Below are 12,988 nucleotides of genomic sequence, written 5' to 3'. Positions count from 1 at the left end.
GCTCACTCTGCTCTTGAAAACAGCCACCTCTGAGCCGCCTGCAATGTACAAGAATAGTCAAAATGGAGAGTGTGGACAGAGATGAAGGATTCTTGGCTGTGGAGACAGATTTTTGGAATCTGAGTGACAAGGCCTGTCAGACACCTTCCACTGGGGATCTGACTTGAAATTGAAGCCTTGGTCTCAGTTCCTGTGTGGAGGCCTGTATGGCTTTACCCCTTTGGTGGCCTCATTTTAAACCTTCCTGTTTGTGCATGCAAACGTGTGTGTATCATTGTGGGTTCAAAATGTCTAATAATGAGGCTCTCTGTAGCTATTTCAGACCCAATCACGTCAAGTCCAGACAGAGATCTAAGACGACTAGCTTGTGTTGTTTCCTGTCAAATTCCTTGGCCTTCTTGGAAATAGACTCATAAGGTTAGTTTACACAGCCAGGATGTCTTTCCCAGCTGGAGCAGGGTGGAGGGGAAAGTGACTGATGCTATACTACTCCCAGTCTGGCTGGTAGGCAGTGAGTGTGGAGGGGTCTTGAGCTGGAGAGTCCACACCCTTGTCACCCACATTCTTCTGCATCCCCTTCTGAAAGCCTCCTTGCTATCCTACTCTCTCCATCAGAATCTCCCCAGATTCTGCCCCATCAAACACATCAATCGTGTCCACCATGACCTTTGGAAGAACACTGCTCTGGCCTCAAAGTTCTGCCAAGGAAAAGACTTTAGGATGTTTCTTTGAGCAAGAGGTGATCACTGACAGACACGTGACCCAAAGGCAGCCAAACATTCTAGGAGACAAGACAAAAAAGATTGAAAAAACAAAAGGGAGGCAATATAAGCAGAGCCATAGGAAATCCACATATTGGTGTTACAGCCACAGACTGGGAAATAACTGAGTCATAGATTAAGAAAATAGAGGAAAAGGGGGCTCCTGGATGGGTCAGTCGGTTAAACGTCTGACTCTTGATCTCAGCTCAGGTCTTGATCTCAGGGTCATGACTTCAAGCCCTGTGTTGGGCTCCATGCGGATTGTGGAGACTACTTAAAAAAAAACAAAACAAAACAAAAAAGGAAAGAAAACAGAAGAAAAGGTGAGAATTTTTTTACTGAGAAATAAAACTGACAAAAAAGCATCTGGAAATTCTAGAACTGAAAGACGAAATAACACATTTTAAGAACTCGAAAGATAGGTTTAAGATAGGTTTAGCATCAGTTTAGACACAGCTGAAGAAAAGATTAGTGATGATGAAGACAGGTAACTAAAATAAATGTGTTACTGGGTTCCACACTCTTACTTGGAGAATCTCCTATAGTTCTTCACTAGGTACCTGCTGGCCCCCAGAGTTTCTTTAATTGACTCTAGTCTCATTTCTCCCCTGTGTTCATCCTGTTCTTTACCTACATAGGAATGTATAATCTGTGTTCCCAAACATGCTGTGTGTATTTTTGCTATTTCTCCTTCTCCTTCTTCTGGCATATTTATGCTTCTATTACTATTCTTACTCCAGGAAGTAACTCCCTACATTTCTGTCTGGTGAATTCATACTTATCTTTCAAGGATGAGCTCAGGTGTTATCTTCTCTGTGAAACCTTCCTCAGGCTTCTCCTGGTTCTTCCCTCATCCCTTCTTTGAGATACGGGGGACATTCCTCCAAAATAGTTCTTAGTACCATGTGTTACAATTATTTAATATTTCTATTTCTCCTTCTAGCATAGAATTACACCAGAGGCAAGGCACATGTGTTATTCAACTTTTTAAAAAAATATTTTATTTATTTATTTGAGAGAGAGAGAGAACAAGAGAGAGAGTGCATGACAGGGGAGAGCTCAGAGGGAGAAGCAGACTCCCCACCAAGCAGGCAGTCTGATGTGGGGGTTGAATCTGGGACTCCAGGGTCAACACCTGAGCTGAAGGCAGTTACTTAACCAACTGAGACATCTAAGTGTCCTGTGTTATTCAGCTTTTTGATCTTAGTTCCTAGCATAATTCCTGGTATATAGTTGTTTTAAATATTTTAATGGATAATACAAGAACTAAATTATTTCAGGACACAAATAAGTATCTTACTAATTTTTAATAAACTAATGCCAGCAAAACTGTGACTTAATGTTTAATACTTTTATTTGTCCATTTGTTCATTTTATCTATCCCCCCCCCTTACAGAATATAACCTCTAGGAGAACAGAGATTTTTCTTTTTTTTCATTCACTGTGTGTCTCAAATGCCCAGCATAAAGTACTCAGGAAACATTTGTTGAATGAGTGAAATACTCTTTCTAATACTCTGAAGATTAAGGCAGGCACAAGGGATGAGCTAGCAGTCTGGACTGGGAACTTTGTGCCCACTGAAGACTGGACATAGTTTGGGGTCCCAGAGGCAGGTAGTCACCTAGAGGTGAGGGAAGAAGGCTACAAGAGAGAAGCTTTGAAGAAGAGGTGAGTGCATTAGCACTCTCTTTAAGTCCTGGTTTTAGCTATTTGGGTAAAACAGTAGTATCTGCCTCAATGTTGCCTCAATGTCTGCCACAAAGACTAAGATTCTGAGCATACAGCATGGGATACTGCACTCTACTATTGTTAGTTTTATTGTATTGTTTGGCCATGTGTCCAGCCTGGATTTGTCTTCTTATTTGGCCACAGAGATTTCCCAGTTCCTTCTAAGGTCTTTGAACAAACAAGTTTCCATCCTTATCCTTAAACACCTACTTAGTATAGTAGCTTATGTGTCTCTTTTCCTTTAATCCTCACCCCACGCCCATGAAGTTGATATTATTGGTGTTGGTTACAGATAAGAAGACAGGTTCAGAGATCCCAAGTGACTTGTCCTAACACTGCTAGCAAAACAAGAGAAAGAACTAGAATTTGAGAGTAGCCCCCCCTTTTTTTTTAATCGTCCAAGACTTACTGTCCCATCCTGCATGGCCCAAAGTCATACACCCAACAGAACGAAGGCTAGAACCCAGGTCTTTGGCCCTCAAACTGTTATTTTCACTGCATGTTGGATAACAATTTGGGGATTCTCAGTGATCACCACCAATGTGGTCACTGGACAGCTGAGAAGACTAAGGCCCAGAGTCTATTAATCAGGTCTTGTGGCCTTGAAACTGCAAGTGGCCTTCCCACTGGGGTACCCTGTAGCTGGCACCTTGGCAGCCCCCAGAACAAGGAAGCTATTGTTTTTGTTAGGTGTTGCCCAACTTGGCTTCCAGACCAAAATAACTGAATGAATTAATGAATGAATGACCCAAAAAACCTCAGAATGGTTGGAAGACCCATAGTTCAGAAGTCCTCCTTCAGAAGGTCCCTCTTAACCATTTACATGTGGACTCTGCTCCTGCACCGATCCCCATCTCTCAACAACCTATTTCCTCTGTTGCTGAGACAGTTGAATGTCCCTAGAGAGAGTGAGAGCAAAAGGCCTTATGGTGCAAACGTTCAAATCCAGGTTCTTGGGGGCTTTCCTTTGCCTCCTGGTTTCTTAGGGCTGTGGCCAGAGCCAGAAAATCTGGTTCTCATTAGCTGTACTTTTGCTGTGAAATGAAGTGCTCTTTGAACCTATGGGAGCAGGAAAGCCATTTACACCCCTGAGAGGACAGGACGCCCGCTTTGCCAGCACATTCCTTTGGTTCTTTTTATCTCCTGGGTGGAGCTCTGGGAAGGCAGCTGCTGTTGCTGCCATCTTCCCAGTGCAGCCATGAGGGAAGGTGGTCTGCAGGGTGAGTAAGAAAGGATGGAGGGGATCATACTCCTCTCTCAAATGGCGTAGGAGAAACAAACTCCCAGTGGAGGTACCTGCCCTCTTCCTCTGTCCCCGTTCTCTTCTTGATACTTCCTTTGTCCTGGGTGGCTTCAATAGAACCCCAGAAATCATTCACCTGTCCATCCACCCAATCATCCATCCATCCATCCATCCATCCACCTACCACCCACCATCCAAGCATCCCAGTGGGAATTTGAGAGTCCAGAATTGGAACCAAGAGAGTCCTTTCAAAAGTCCTGTCTCCTTCTCCTTCATTTTACTGATGGAGAGACTGAAACCAAGAGAGTTAACTTGTTCCAGGTCACATGGCAAGTTCTTGGATTCATTCAACAAATATTTATTGGTCTTTTTCATGTGCCAGATCCCCACTCCCATTCCCACTGGAGGTAAACTATGGATACAACGGCAAAAAAAAAAAAAAAAAATGCACATGTCTTAGCCTTCCTGATTATTCTAGCAATGGGGGCAGATGGTAAATGATTGAACAAACACACACAATAATGTCAGATGATGGTAAATGCTCTAACAAAATCAACAGAGGTATCTATCTCTTTGAAAGGAATGGTTGGGGAGTAGGAAACACATTTAAACAAGGTAGTCAAGGAAGTCTCTCTGAGAAGGTAGAATTGGAGTTGAAATCTAGTGATAGCAAAGGGCTAGCCACAGAAATATGTGAGGGCACAGCATTAAAGGCAGAGGAATTGCTGATGCAAATGTCCTGAGATGGGAATAAGTTCTGCTGATTTGAGAAACAGAAAGAAGGACAGTGCAGCAGGAGCAAATGAACAAGAAGAGGAAGAGTGGTATAAGATGAAGCCAGACAGTTAAGTACTTCCCAAAGGGCCTAGAAATCATGTAAGAAGTTTAATTGCTAGCTATGTAAGCCATGAGGGAGTTCTAAGCATAGGGCTGACAGGAACTGTGTCGTGTTTTCAGAAAGATTCCTCTCTGGCTGTGTCAAGAAAGAGACAGGGGGCAAGGTGCACATGGGGAGGCTTGTTGGAGGCTACTGGGGTAGGCCAAGTACAAGATGGAGAGAGACCACCATCTTTCCCCTGGCTCATGGTGATGGCAGCACGATGGACAGGAGAGGACAGAGTCAGGAAACATTGGGGAAGAGAGTTGAAGAGTCAAAATAAGTTGCTGATGGACTGGGTATGGGCTATAAAAGAGGAAGAAGGCTGTAAGGTGTTAGTCTGAGCAGTCTGTGTAGATGGTTGTAGCACTTATCAAGATGGAGATCAGGAAGAGCAAGTTTCAAGAAGGAAATCAAGAGTTCTATTTGGGTAGATTAAATTGGAGATACCTCTTAGACAGAAGGCAGATGGGTAGACATCTGTAGTCAGTGGCCAAGGCTGGTCATACAGACACCCACACACAGATGCCTGCATGTGTGGGGGAAGATGCTTGGCCCTCAAAGGGCTGTAGACTCTGACTCAGGGCTGCTAAGAAGGCACTGCCCCTCTCCCACATCCAGGCCACGGAGGGGGCTTTGGAACTGCCAGGAAGTCAAATGGGCCTTCCTCCTGGAATCCCTCCCAAGTGAAAGCATCCCTACATGAGGGCGGGGGTGGAGGGAGGGGTTGGTAGAAACTTCTTTGGTTATAATAGCAATAGTAAAAGTCTCGGCTGGGAGACGGCTTATCTTGTTCTTGAGCTTTTTTTTTTTTTAAAGATTTTATTTATTTGACAGAGAGATCACAAGTAGGCAGAGAGGCAGGCAGAGAGGGAGGAGGAAGCAGGCTCCCTGCTGAGCAGAGAGCCCGATGTGGGGCTCCATCCCAGGACCCTGATATCATGACCTAAGCCGAAGGCAGAGGCTTAACCCACTGAGCCACCGAGTCGCCCCTGTTTTTGAGCTTTTTGATGAATAAACATCACTTCAAATTCCTCACAGACTTGGGAGATTAGCCTGGGGCTAATGTCCCAATTTTATTGATGAGGAAATTGAAGCTCCAAAGAATTCAGTGACACCTCCAAGGACACCTAGATTTGAGTCCTGGGTCCAGGGCTTGAACTTAAGCCCTCTGAGACTGATATGACTGGATTCTTCCCTGCTGTCTACCTCCAGAAAGGTCTTATTTTGAGAGATCTAGCAGAGTGGACTTTGGGCTAAACTGCCAGGGTTCAAATCCTGACTTGTCAACCCTACTTCTATTTCCTATGTGTGAAATGAGGACAATAAGAGTGCCAACTTAGGAGGGTTATTATGAGTGTGAAGAGAAACTGTATTTATAAAGTGCTTAGAACAACACAGAAAATTCTATAGAAGTGTTGGCTACTACTGTTAAAATTACCTTAATCTATACTAGACAGTCTCATTGATATACCTGGGAGTGCCTAGAACCTAGAGGGAGGACCCAAGCCCCTCATGTAACAGATAGGAGAACTGAGGACAAGAGAAGGGAAGAGAGCAGCCACCTAAGCAAATTGGGCCCATGAGCCTGGCTAGTGGAAAAACTCTCTTTTCTCTCTGAAAGTCACCACCCACCAGGCTCTTTTCTTTTTCTCCAGGAGACAGACTTCCAAGCTTTCTATACCCTTAATTCATGTGGAATTTCTGCTCTGGGCTTGGCTCCCAGGAGGAGCCCCTCCACCCCTTTATGAAAATAGAGTAGAGTCATTCGGCAAAACCTCAGCCTAATGCTTTTAAGGAACTGGCAGGTTGAAGTAGGAAACTGTTCTAAGTAGAAACCACAGAAACAGCACATGCTTGTGGTTGCTGGCTGTTGCCTGCATCCTTGCCCAAGGCCCACGGGATGGGGGAGCTATTGGCCATACCACGTGAAGGGGCCTCAGGGGCCTAGCCCTGGTGCTGCTGGCCATATGTGGCCATGTGACAGCAAATGCCACGTCTTGTGGGCATGATATTTTCAGGTCAAATCAAGGTGAGGTGGTGAGATAGGCTACCAATGTTAGAAACATGGAAGGCTAATTTTAGAGCAAACTCTTTTCTGTGCAAGCCCCTCATGTTGTATCTATTGAAACAGAGGCCCAGAGAGGGGGAGCAATTTTCCTAAGTCACCCAGCAAGGCATGGTGAAACAGGAAAAACGCCTATATCTTCTAGTACCTAATTCACTGTTCTTGAGCAATACTCATTCACATCTTCTGAGAAGAGTGAATGGGCCAACATTTGCCAAACACCCATTACGTGTATAGATCAGAACCCAGGTCCAGGGGTTTCATTCCACCGCAACAAATTTTTTTTGTTGTTGCTTTTGTGTATGATGCCAGTAGAAAAATGCCTTGGTTTCCCAGGAGTGGGGACACATTGCACAGACCTGTCCCTATTCTTTTGCCTGCCACTTTGACTGTCTGGCTTGTGCTGGGATGCCAACTGATGCCAAAAACAGAAACTATTTCTTATGAAACTCACCATAAAATTTAGGTTCCAATTCTACATCTAAAATCATGCTTACTTAGTGTGGTAGACAGAACAATGCCCCCACCTCCCCACCAAGATGTCCACATACGAATCCCTAGAACCTGTGAATACATTCTTATGTTCCCAAATTGACTTTGCAGGTTGATCAAGTTTAAAGATTTTGAGATGGAGGATAACTATGGATTATGGGCCCAATGCAATAAGGATCCTCATAATAGGGAGTAGGGGGATCAGAGTCAGAAGCAGACAGAAAGATGTCAGAAGCAGAGAGGTTGGAGTAATGTGATGAAGGGGTGATAAACCAAGGAATCCAGGCAGCCTCTAGTAGCTGGAAAAGATAAGGAAAGGGATCTTCCCTTAAAGTCTTCAGGGAGAAACCAGCCCTGCAGACTTATTTTAGAATTCTGGCTTCCCAAACTGCAGGACAATAAACTTTGTTGCCTTGAGCCACTAAATTGGTGGTAATTTGTTACAGCAGCCACAAGAAACTCATACGCATAGTCAACATTTGCCCTGCTCTGCTTTAATCTGACCTTGGCCATCTTAGCCCTGTGCTTTATTATGTGTGGTTTGGGTCTAATTTTAGCATAACCTCCCCAAAACAAGTGCTCCTGAGCATGACATAAAAGGCACTGCTTGAATTACAATTCAAAATCACAAAGAGTTACCATCACAAACTAGTCAGAATGGCTAAAATCAACAAGCCAGGAAATAACAAATGTTGGTGAGGATGTGGAGAATGGGGAACCCTCTTATACTATTGGTGGGAATTCAAGCTGGTTCAGCCACTCTGGAAAGCAGAATGGAGATTCCTCAAGAAGTTAAAAATGGAGCTACCCTATGACCCACTAGAGGCACGATTAGTTATTTACCCCAAAGATACAAATGTATCTTTGTATGGGGGGCACCTGCACCCCAATGTTTATAGCAGCAATGCCCACAACAGCCAAACTATGGGAAGAGCCCAGATGTCCAAAAGATGAATGAATAAAAAAGATGTGGTATATACACCTAATAGAACATTACTTAGCCACCAAAAAGGATGAAACCTTACCATTTACATCAATGTGGATGGAACTGAAGGGTATTATGCTAAGTGAAATAAGTCAATCAGAGAAAGACAATTATCATACGGTTTCACTCATATGTGAAATATAAGAAATAGCACAAGAAGATCATAGGGGAAAGGAGGGAACACTGAATGGGAAGATATCAGAGAGAGAGACAAACTATGAGAGACTCTTAACTCTAGGAAACAAACTGAGGGTTGCTGGAGGGGAGGTTGGTGGGGGGATGGGGTAACTGAATGACACATATTAAGGAGGGCATATGATGTGATGATGTGTTATATGAAACTGATGAATTGCTGAACTATACATCTGGAACTACTAATGTGCTATATGTTGGCTAATTGAATTTAAATAAAAAGGAAGAAGAAGAAAAAAGGACCAGCTTGGCTGGCTCCTCCCTGACACTCACCTCCTTTTCACCTCTCTCTTATCCCAGGAGTTGATCTTGGGGATAACAGGAATACATAGGGAAGCAATGTGAGCTTTTTTCTCCACCTTTCCTATGAGATACTCAATAAACTCCGATTTCTCACTAACAACCCCATGATTCTTTGGGGATATTCAGAGAAGGTCTGAATTCTGTATCCATGTTGACCTTAGTAACATGTGGCATTTGCTGTCATGGGACCATTTATGGCAGCCATGATAGCAGAATGTGTGACACAGGACTTGGAGGAAAGGTAGGTGACAACTGGGTTAGCAATACACAAGGCATTGTGGTTTGACTATTGTTAATACAGCTCACGTTTCCCTTCCCCACCTTATATGACTCTGTCAGTCTGTGTTTTCATATATGGGAGCTTATGTTTTGCAAGTTGGAGGGTGCTGGGAAGATGCCTTGTTTAGGAAAACAGAAGATCAAAAGGCATCTTGTCTTGTCTGGTCTCTGTCTTGCAGTCTTAAAGGAGAGGGGGGCATTAGAGGCAAAATCCAATGGAACCATTTTTTTTTTTTTTAAGTTCTGTTATACTTTTTTCTTTTTTTTAAAATTTATTTATTTTCAGAAAAACAGTATTCATTATTTTTTCACCACACCCAGTGCTCCATGCAATCCGTGCCCTCTATAATACCCACCACCTGGTACCCCGACCTTCCACTCCCCCACCAATGGAACCATTTAAGGGCAATTCTGTGACTCTGGTCACAGCAGAACTAGTCTCTAAAGTAGCTGTGGCTTCCATTCATACCATCCCACAATCTCTTCTTAATAAAGCACCAAGAAAACTCTTCTAAAAATACAAATCAGGTGGGGTTTCTTCCCTGCTTACTACCTTCCATGCTTCCATTAAACTTGGAAAGAAATCCAAGGTCCTTGTCATGGTCTGTCCTTGCCTACCTCTCCAGCTTCATTTCCTACCAGTTCTTATCTGACCCTGTGCTCAGGCCACACAAGTGCTCTCTGTAACCTGAGTTCACCAGCTCCTTCATACCTTGGGGCACTGGCTCCTGCTCCTCCCTTTCCCTAGAAAATTCTCTCCTCCAGATCTTGACATCTTGAGTACTTCACATAGTTTGGGTCTCAGCTCAAACATCACTTTCTCAGTGGCATCGTTCTTGAATGTATAGCTCAGTCTGGGTTCCCTACAACCAGACACTAAAAGAGACTTGGTATAGGTGGCTTATTTGTGAAGTGATCTCAGAAAGCACAAGTGAGGGAGTTGGGACAGTGCAACAGAGATGGGTGTGTTAGGATGTGTTACTCAGTTGGTTACATCTGCAGGAAACCTAGGATCAGTCCCACAGGGGACCTCCAAGATATCATACAGAACATGTCTCAGAATTGCCCCGCCAAGAGATGGAGAAGTTGGAGTATTCATCCACTGGCTATTGCCCTCCTTGGTTAAAGGTTAGCCTGGGGGGTAGTCAATCTCCGTGTTTGGCTGGAACACAATACTGTGGCACCAGAAAATGCTGTCAGAAGGAGAAATGGAGAGAGGCAAGTAGGATGATGTCTGTGCGCCTGGGAACTGACCACTGCAGTTGCCAGTCAAGTCAAAGGTGGGCCAAGGAGATGTGGAGTGGGGCGTCAATGGTGTCTTCTATACCATCCTATCCAGTGCTTCTCTACCCTGGCAATCTTATTCTCATTATATTTTCTTATTTCTAAAATTTCTTATTTATTAAGCTACCCATTTCTTAATTGTTTATTCTTCATATCCCCCAACTTGAATATCAGCTACACAAGAGCAGGGACGTATCAGTCTTATTCACTATTCTCTCTCCAGGCTTGAGAACAGTGCCTGGCACAAAATAGGCCATCAATAAATATTAGCTGAATAATGAATGAATGAATGAATGAATGAACAAATGAATGAGTAAATGAATGTGCTTCTTCCTGACAACAACATGGCCCCTATTTAGTTGGAAGCTGGTTCTAGACGACCATGTGGATGATGGACATAAACAAGTGGAAGGCAGGGATAGTGAGAGAGAAAAAGGTGACTGATACCTTTGGTTATTTTATGGGTAGACGTGAGGCATCTTTGGGGGACCATCTTTGGGGGACCTTCTAGAATAATTGGGGACTACACTGATGGGAACTTCCAGGTGTTTGTGAACTTCCAAGCCAGCAGTCATCATACTAATAACATTACCAAAGTTTGTATAAACACTTCCTCTTTCAATAAATTAAAGTAGGTTCAAGGTTACCCCTATAATGACATCATTATCACTGACTTGCAATCCAATTTACTTTCTTGAGTGGGAGAGAAGAGACTGAATTTACAGTATGCACTTGCTCACCAGGCATGCAAAGCATGATCCATTTTATCTGTGTGACAGAGTGGCAGTGTGCTGAATGCAATTGGAATTCCTTCCCTTCCATTCACTTGGTGGCCTTGCCAAACTACACCACTTATCTGAGCCTCAGTTTCTTCTTTCTTCATCTGCTTATGGAGAGTGAGAACAACTACGCAGTAAGGCTGTTGTGAAGATTTAATCAGTAGTGCTTAACAGCATGATCCTAAACGTAGGCAGCAGTCCCTAGATAATGATGCTTTCCAAACTACTACTAAAGATGATGATGTTGATGGTGATGGCAAAGGCTTCTATTGTTCAGGAAGGGAATGTGCTCAGGATCTCTACTATACCCTGTGCTTTTGGAACCACAACACATCAGCACCATAAGAGAACTTGGATGTTACTTAAATGTCCTTAGACAGTGACATTAAGACAAAGAATAGTCATTGTCATAGTGGCTGACATTTGCTGAAGGTGTATACCTCAAAAATGTTTCATCCCATTGGCCCAACTGAACCTACTATAAAGTGGCTGGAACAGGTTGTCTTAGTCTGGTTCTGTTGAATTAATTCCCATTACTCTGATGCTTCTAAGACACTCACTAAACAGCCATCTGAAAATGTTGTGGCTTTCCACGTGTTTTGGCTTTCAGAAAATGGCCTAGATATGAAGATTCCAGGATTTGCTTATTTCAGCAGACTTCATCATTGTGAATTAATAGGTTGGCATTCTGATTGCAGTTAGATTTTTACATATCTTTGTGGAAGACGAACTGATTACGTACTCAAGGGTATTCTGATCTACGTGTTAACTATATGGTTCTCATTTCACTTTTATACAATAATGTTGTAAGTTCAGTTAACATATATCCACCCCCGAATAGTGTTTTTGCTCAGGATTTGCTGATAAATTTGGGTTCTGGTGCCTCCTAACCCACAGAAATCGATGTAATAAATGGGTGTCATCTTAAACTGATAAATGAGTGGTAATTTGTTATTCAGTCTAGAAGACTAATATAAACCTCAAAGGCCTTCTCATCTTGCCTGTACCTACCCACCAGGCACATCTCTTGCCGTGGACCCTTTTACCATATTTCAGTTTCTTCAATGAACTTATCTCTGGTTGTACATGCAGTGTCTCTGACTAGAGTACCTCTCTCTCCTCTTCACCCGAAACAATCTCCCTCATCCTATTTGTCACCATAAACATCACTTTAGATGATGGTCTCTTCTGATCCCCTGTACAAGGTATGTCACCTGATGTGTGGTCCCTGAACCCTCTGCTATTCTCTTCATAGCATTCATCACAGTTATAATTACTTGTAAACCAGGTCTCTTCCTTGTTGGCCTTTGAGCTCTGTAATGGCAGGAATTACATGTGCTTTATCCACCTTGCGATCCTGAGTGCCTGCTGAGGCACATAGTAGGTGATCAATAAATATCTCTTCAGTAAAAGAATGAATGCAGCTCCATGAAGGGAAAGCATCTTGGAATAAGTCAGGAACACAGACTTCCTGTCTGAACTCTGCTGCCCCTAGTGGTGCAATTTGAGGTCTCTGGCCATTAATGCTACAGATGCCATTTTGGGGTTGGGATTCACATCTCTGTACCCACCTGTATTGGGACATCTTGAAAAAGTCATTTTTTCTTTCTGGAGGCTTCAGCTCCACAATCTATAAATCTAGGATTAAGCTGCCAGCCACAGTTTCTGGGGAAGTTGATAGAGGACAAGTGAGGTAATGCCCAGGAAGTTCTCAGCAAGATACAGCTTCATAAAAGCCTAGGGTGAGCTTTTAGATTCAGGACACAACCCAGGCTCTTGGCTTGGCCAGCAATGATGTAAAGACCAGTGGTGAGGTAACTGCCAAGGCTGGGAGGCGTCACCAGTGAATGCCATCGCACTCTGCTCCCTAGCCCTTCAGCTGAGCATCTGTCTTTATGTCTAAAGTAGGTACAGGATCAAGGCCAGGCTGGACTAGACGATGGAGGCTTGTGAGCTAAATTCCCCACAGTCAATGATAAAACTCTTTACAAGACTTC

The 12,988-nt window shown here is 43.5% G+C and overlaps 1 protein-coding gene across 5 annotated transcripts in view; it reads right to left on the bottom strand.

Annotated features, from left to right (window-relative positions):
• The window catches only part of SYN3 (synapsin III), a 453,379-nt gene that overhangs the window by 171,519 nt on the left and 268,872 nt on the right, over nt 1-12,988 (bottom strand). Inside the window, exon 7 of one of the 5 annotated variants that reach the window (XM_082740550.1) lies at nt 758-1,031. The exons of the other annotated variants lie outside the window; for them this stretch is intronic. Within the exon in view, the coding sequence (XP_082596676.1) occupies nt 987-1,031 (45 nt within the window). The 3' untranslated portion in view covers nt 758-986. Of the gene's footprint in view, nt 1-757; nt 1,032-12,988 lie in introns of those variants that run through there. 5 annotated transcript variants of the gene reach the window in all.

This window comes from Mustela nivalis, assembly GCF_964662115.1.
Source record: "Mustela nivalis genome assembly, chromosome: 7".
NCBI classification, from domain to species: Eukaryota; Metazoa; Chordata; class Mammalia; order Carnivora; family Mustelidae; genus Mustela; species Mustela nivalis.
This window is presented reverse-complemented; position numbering and strand designations above follow the sequence as displayed.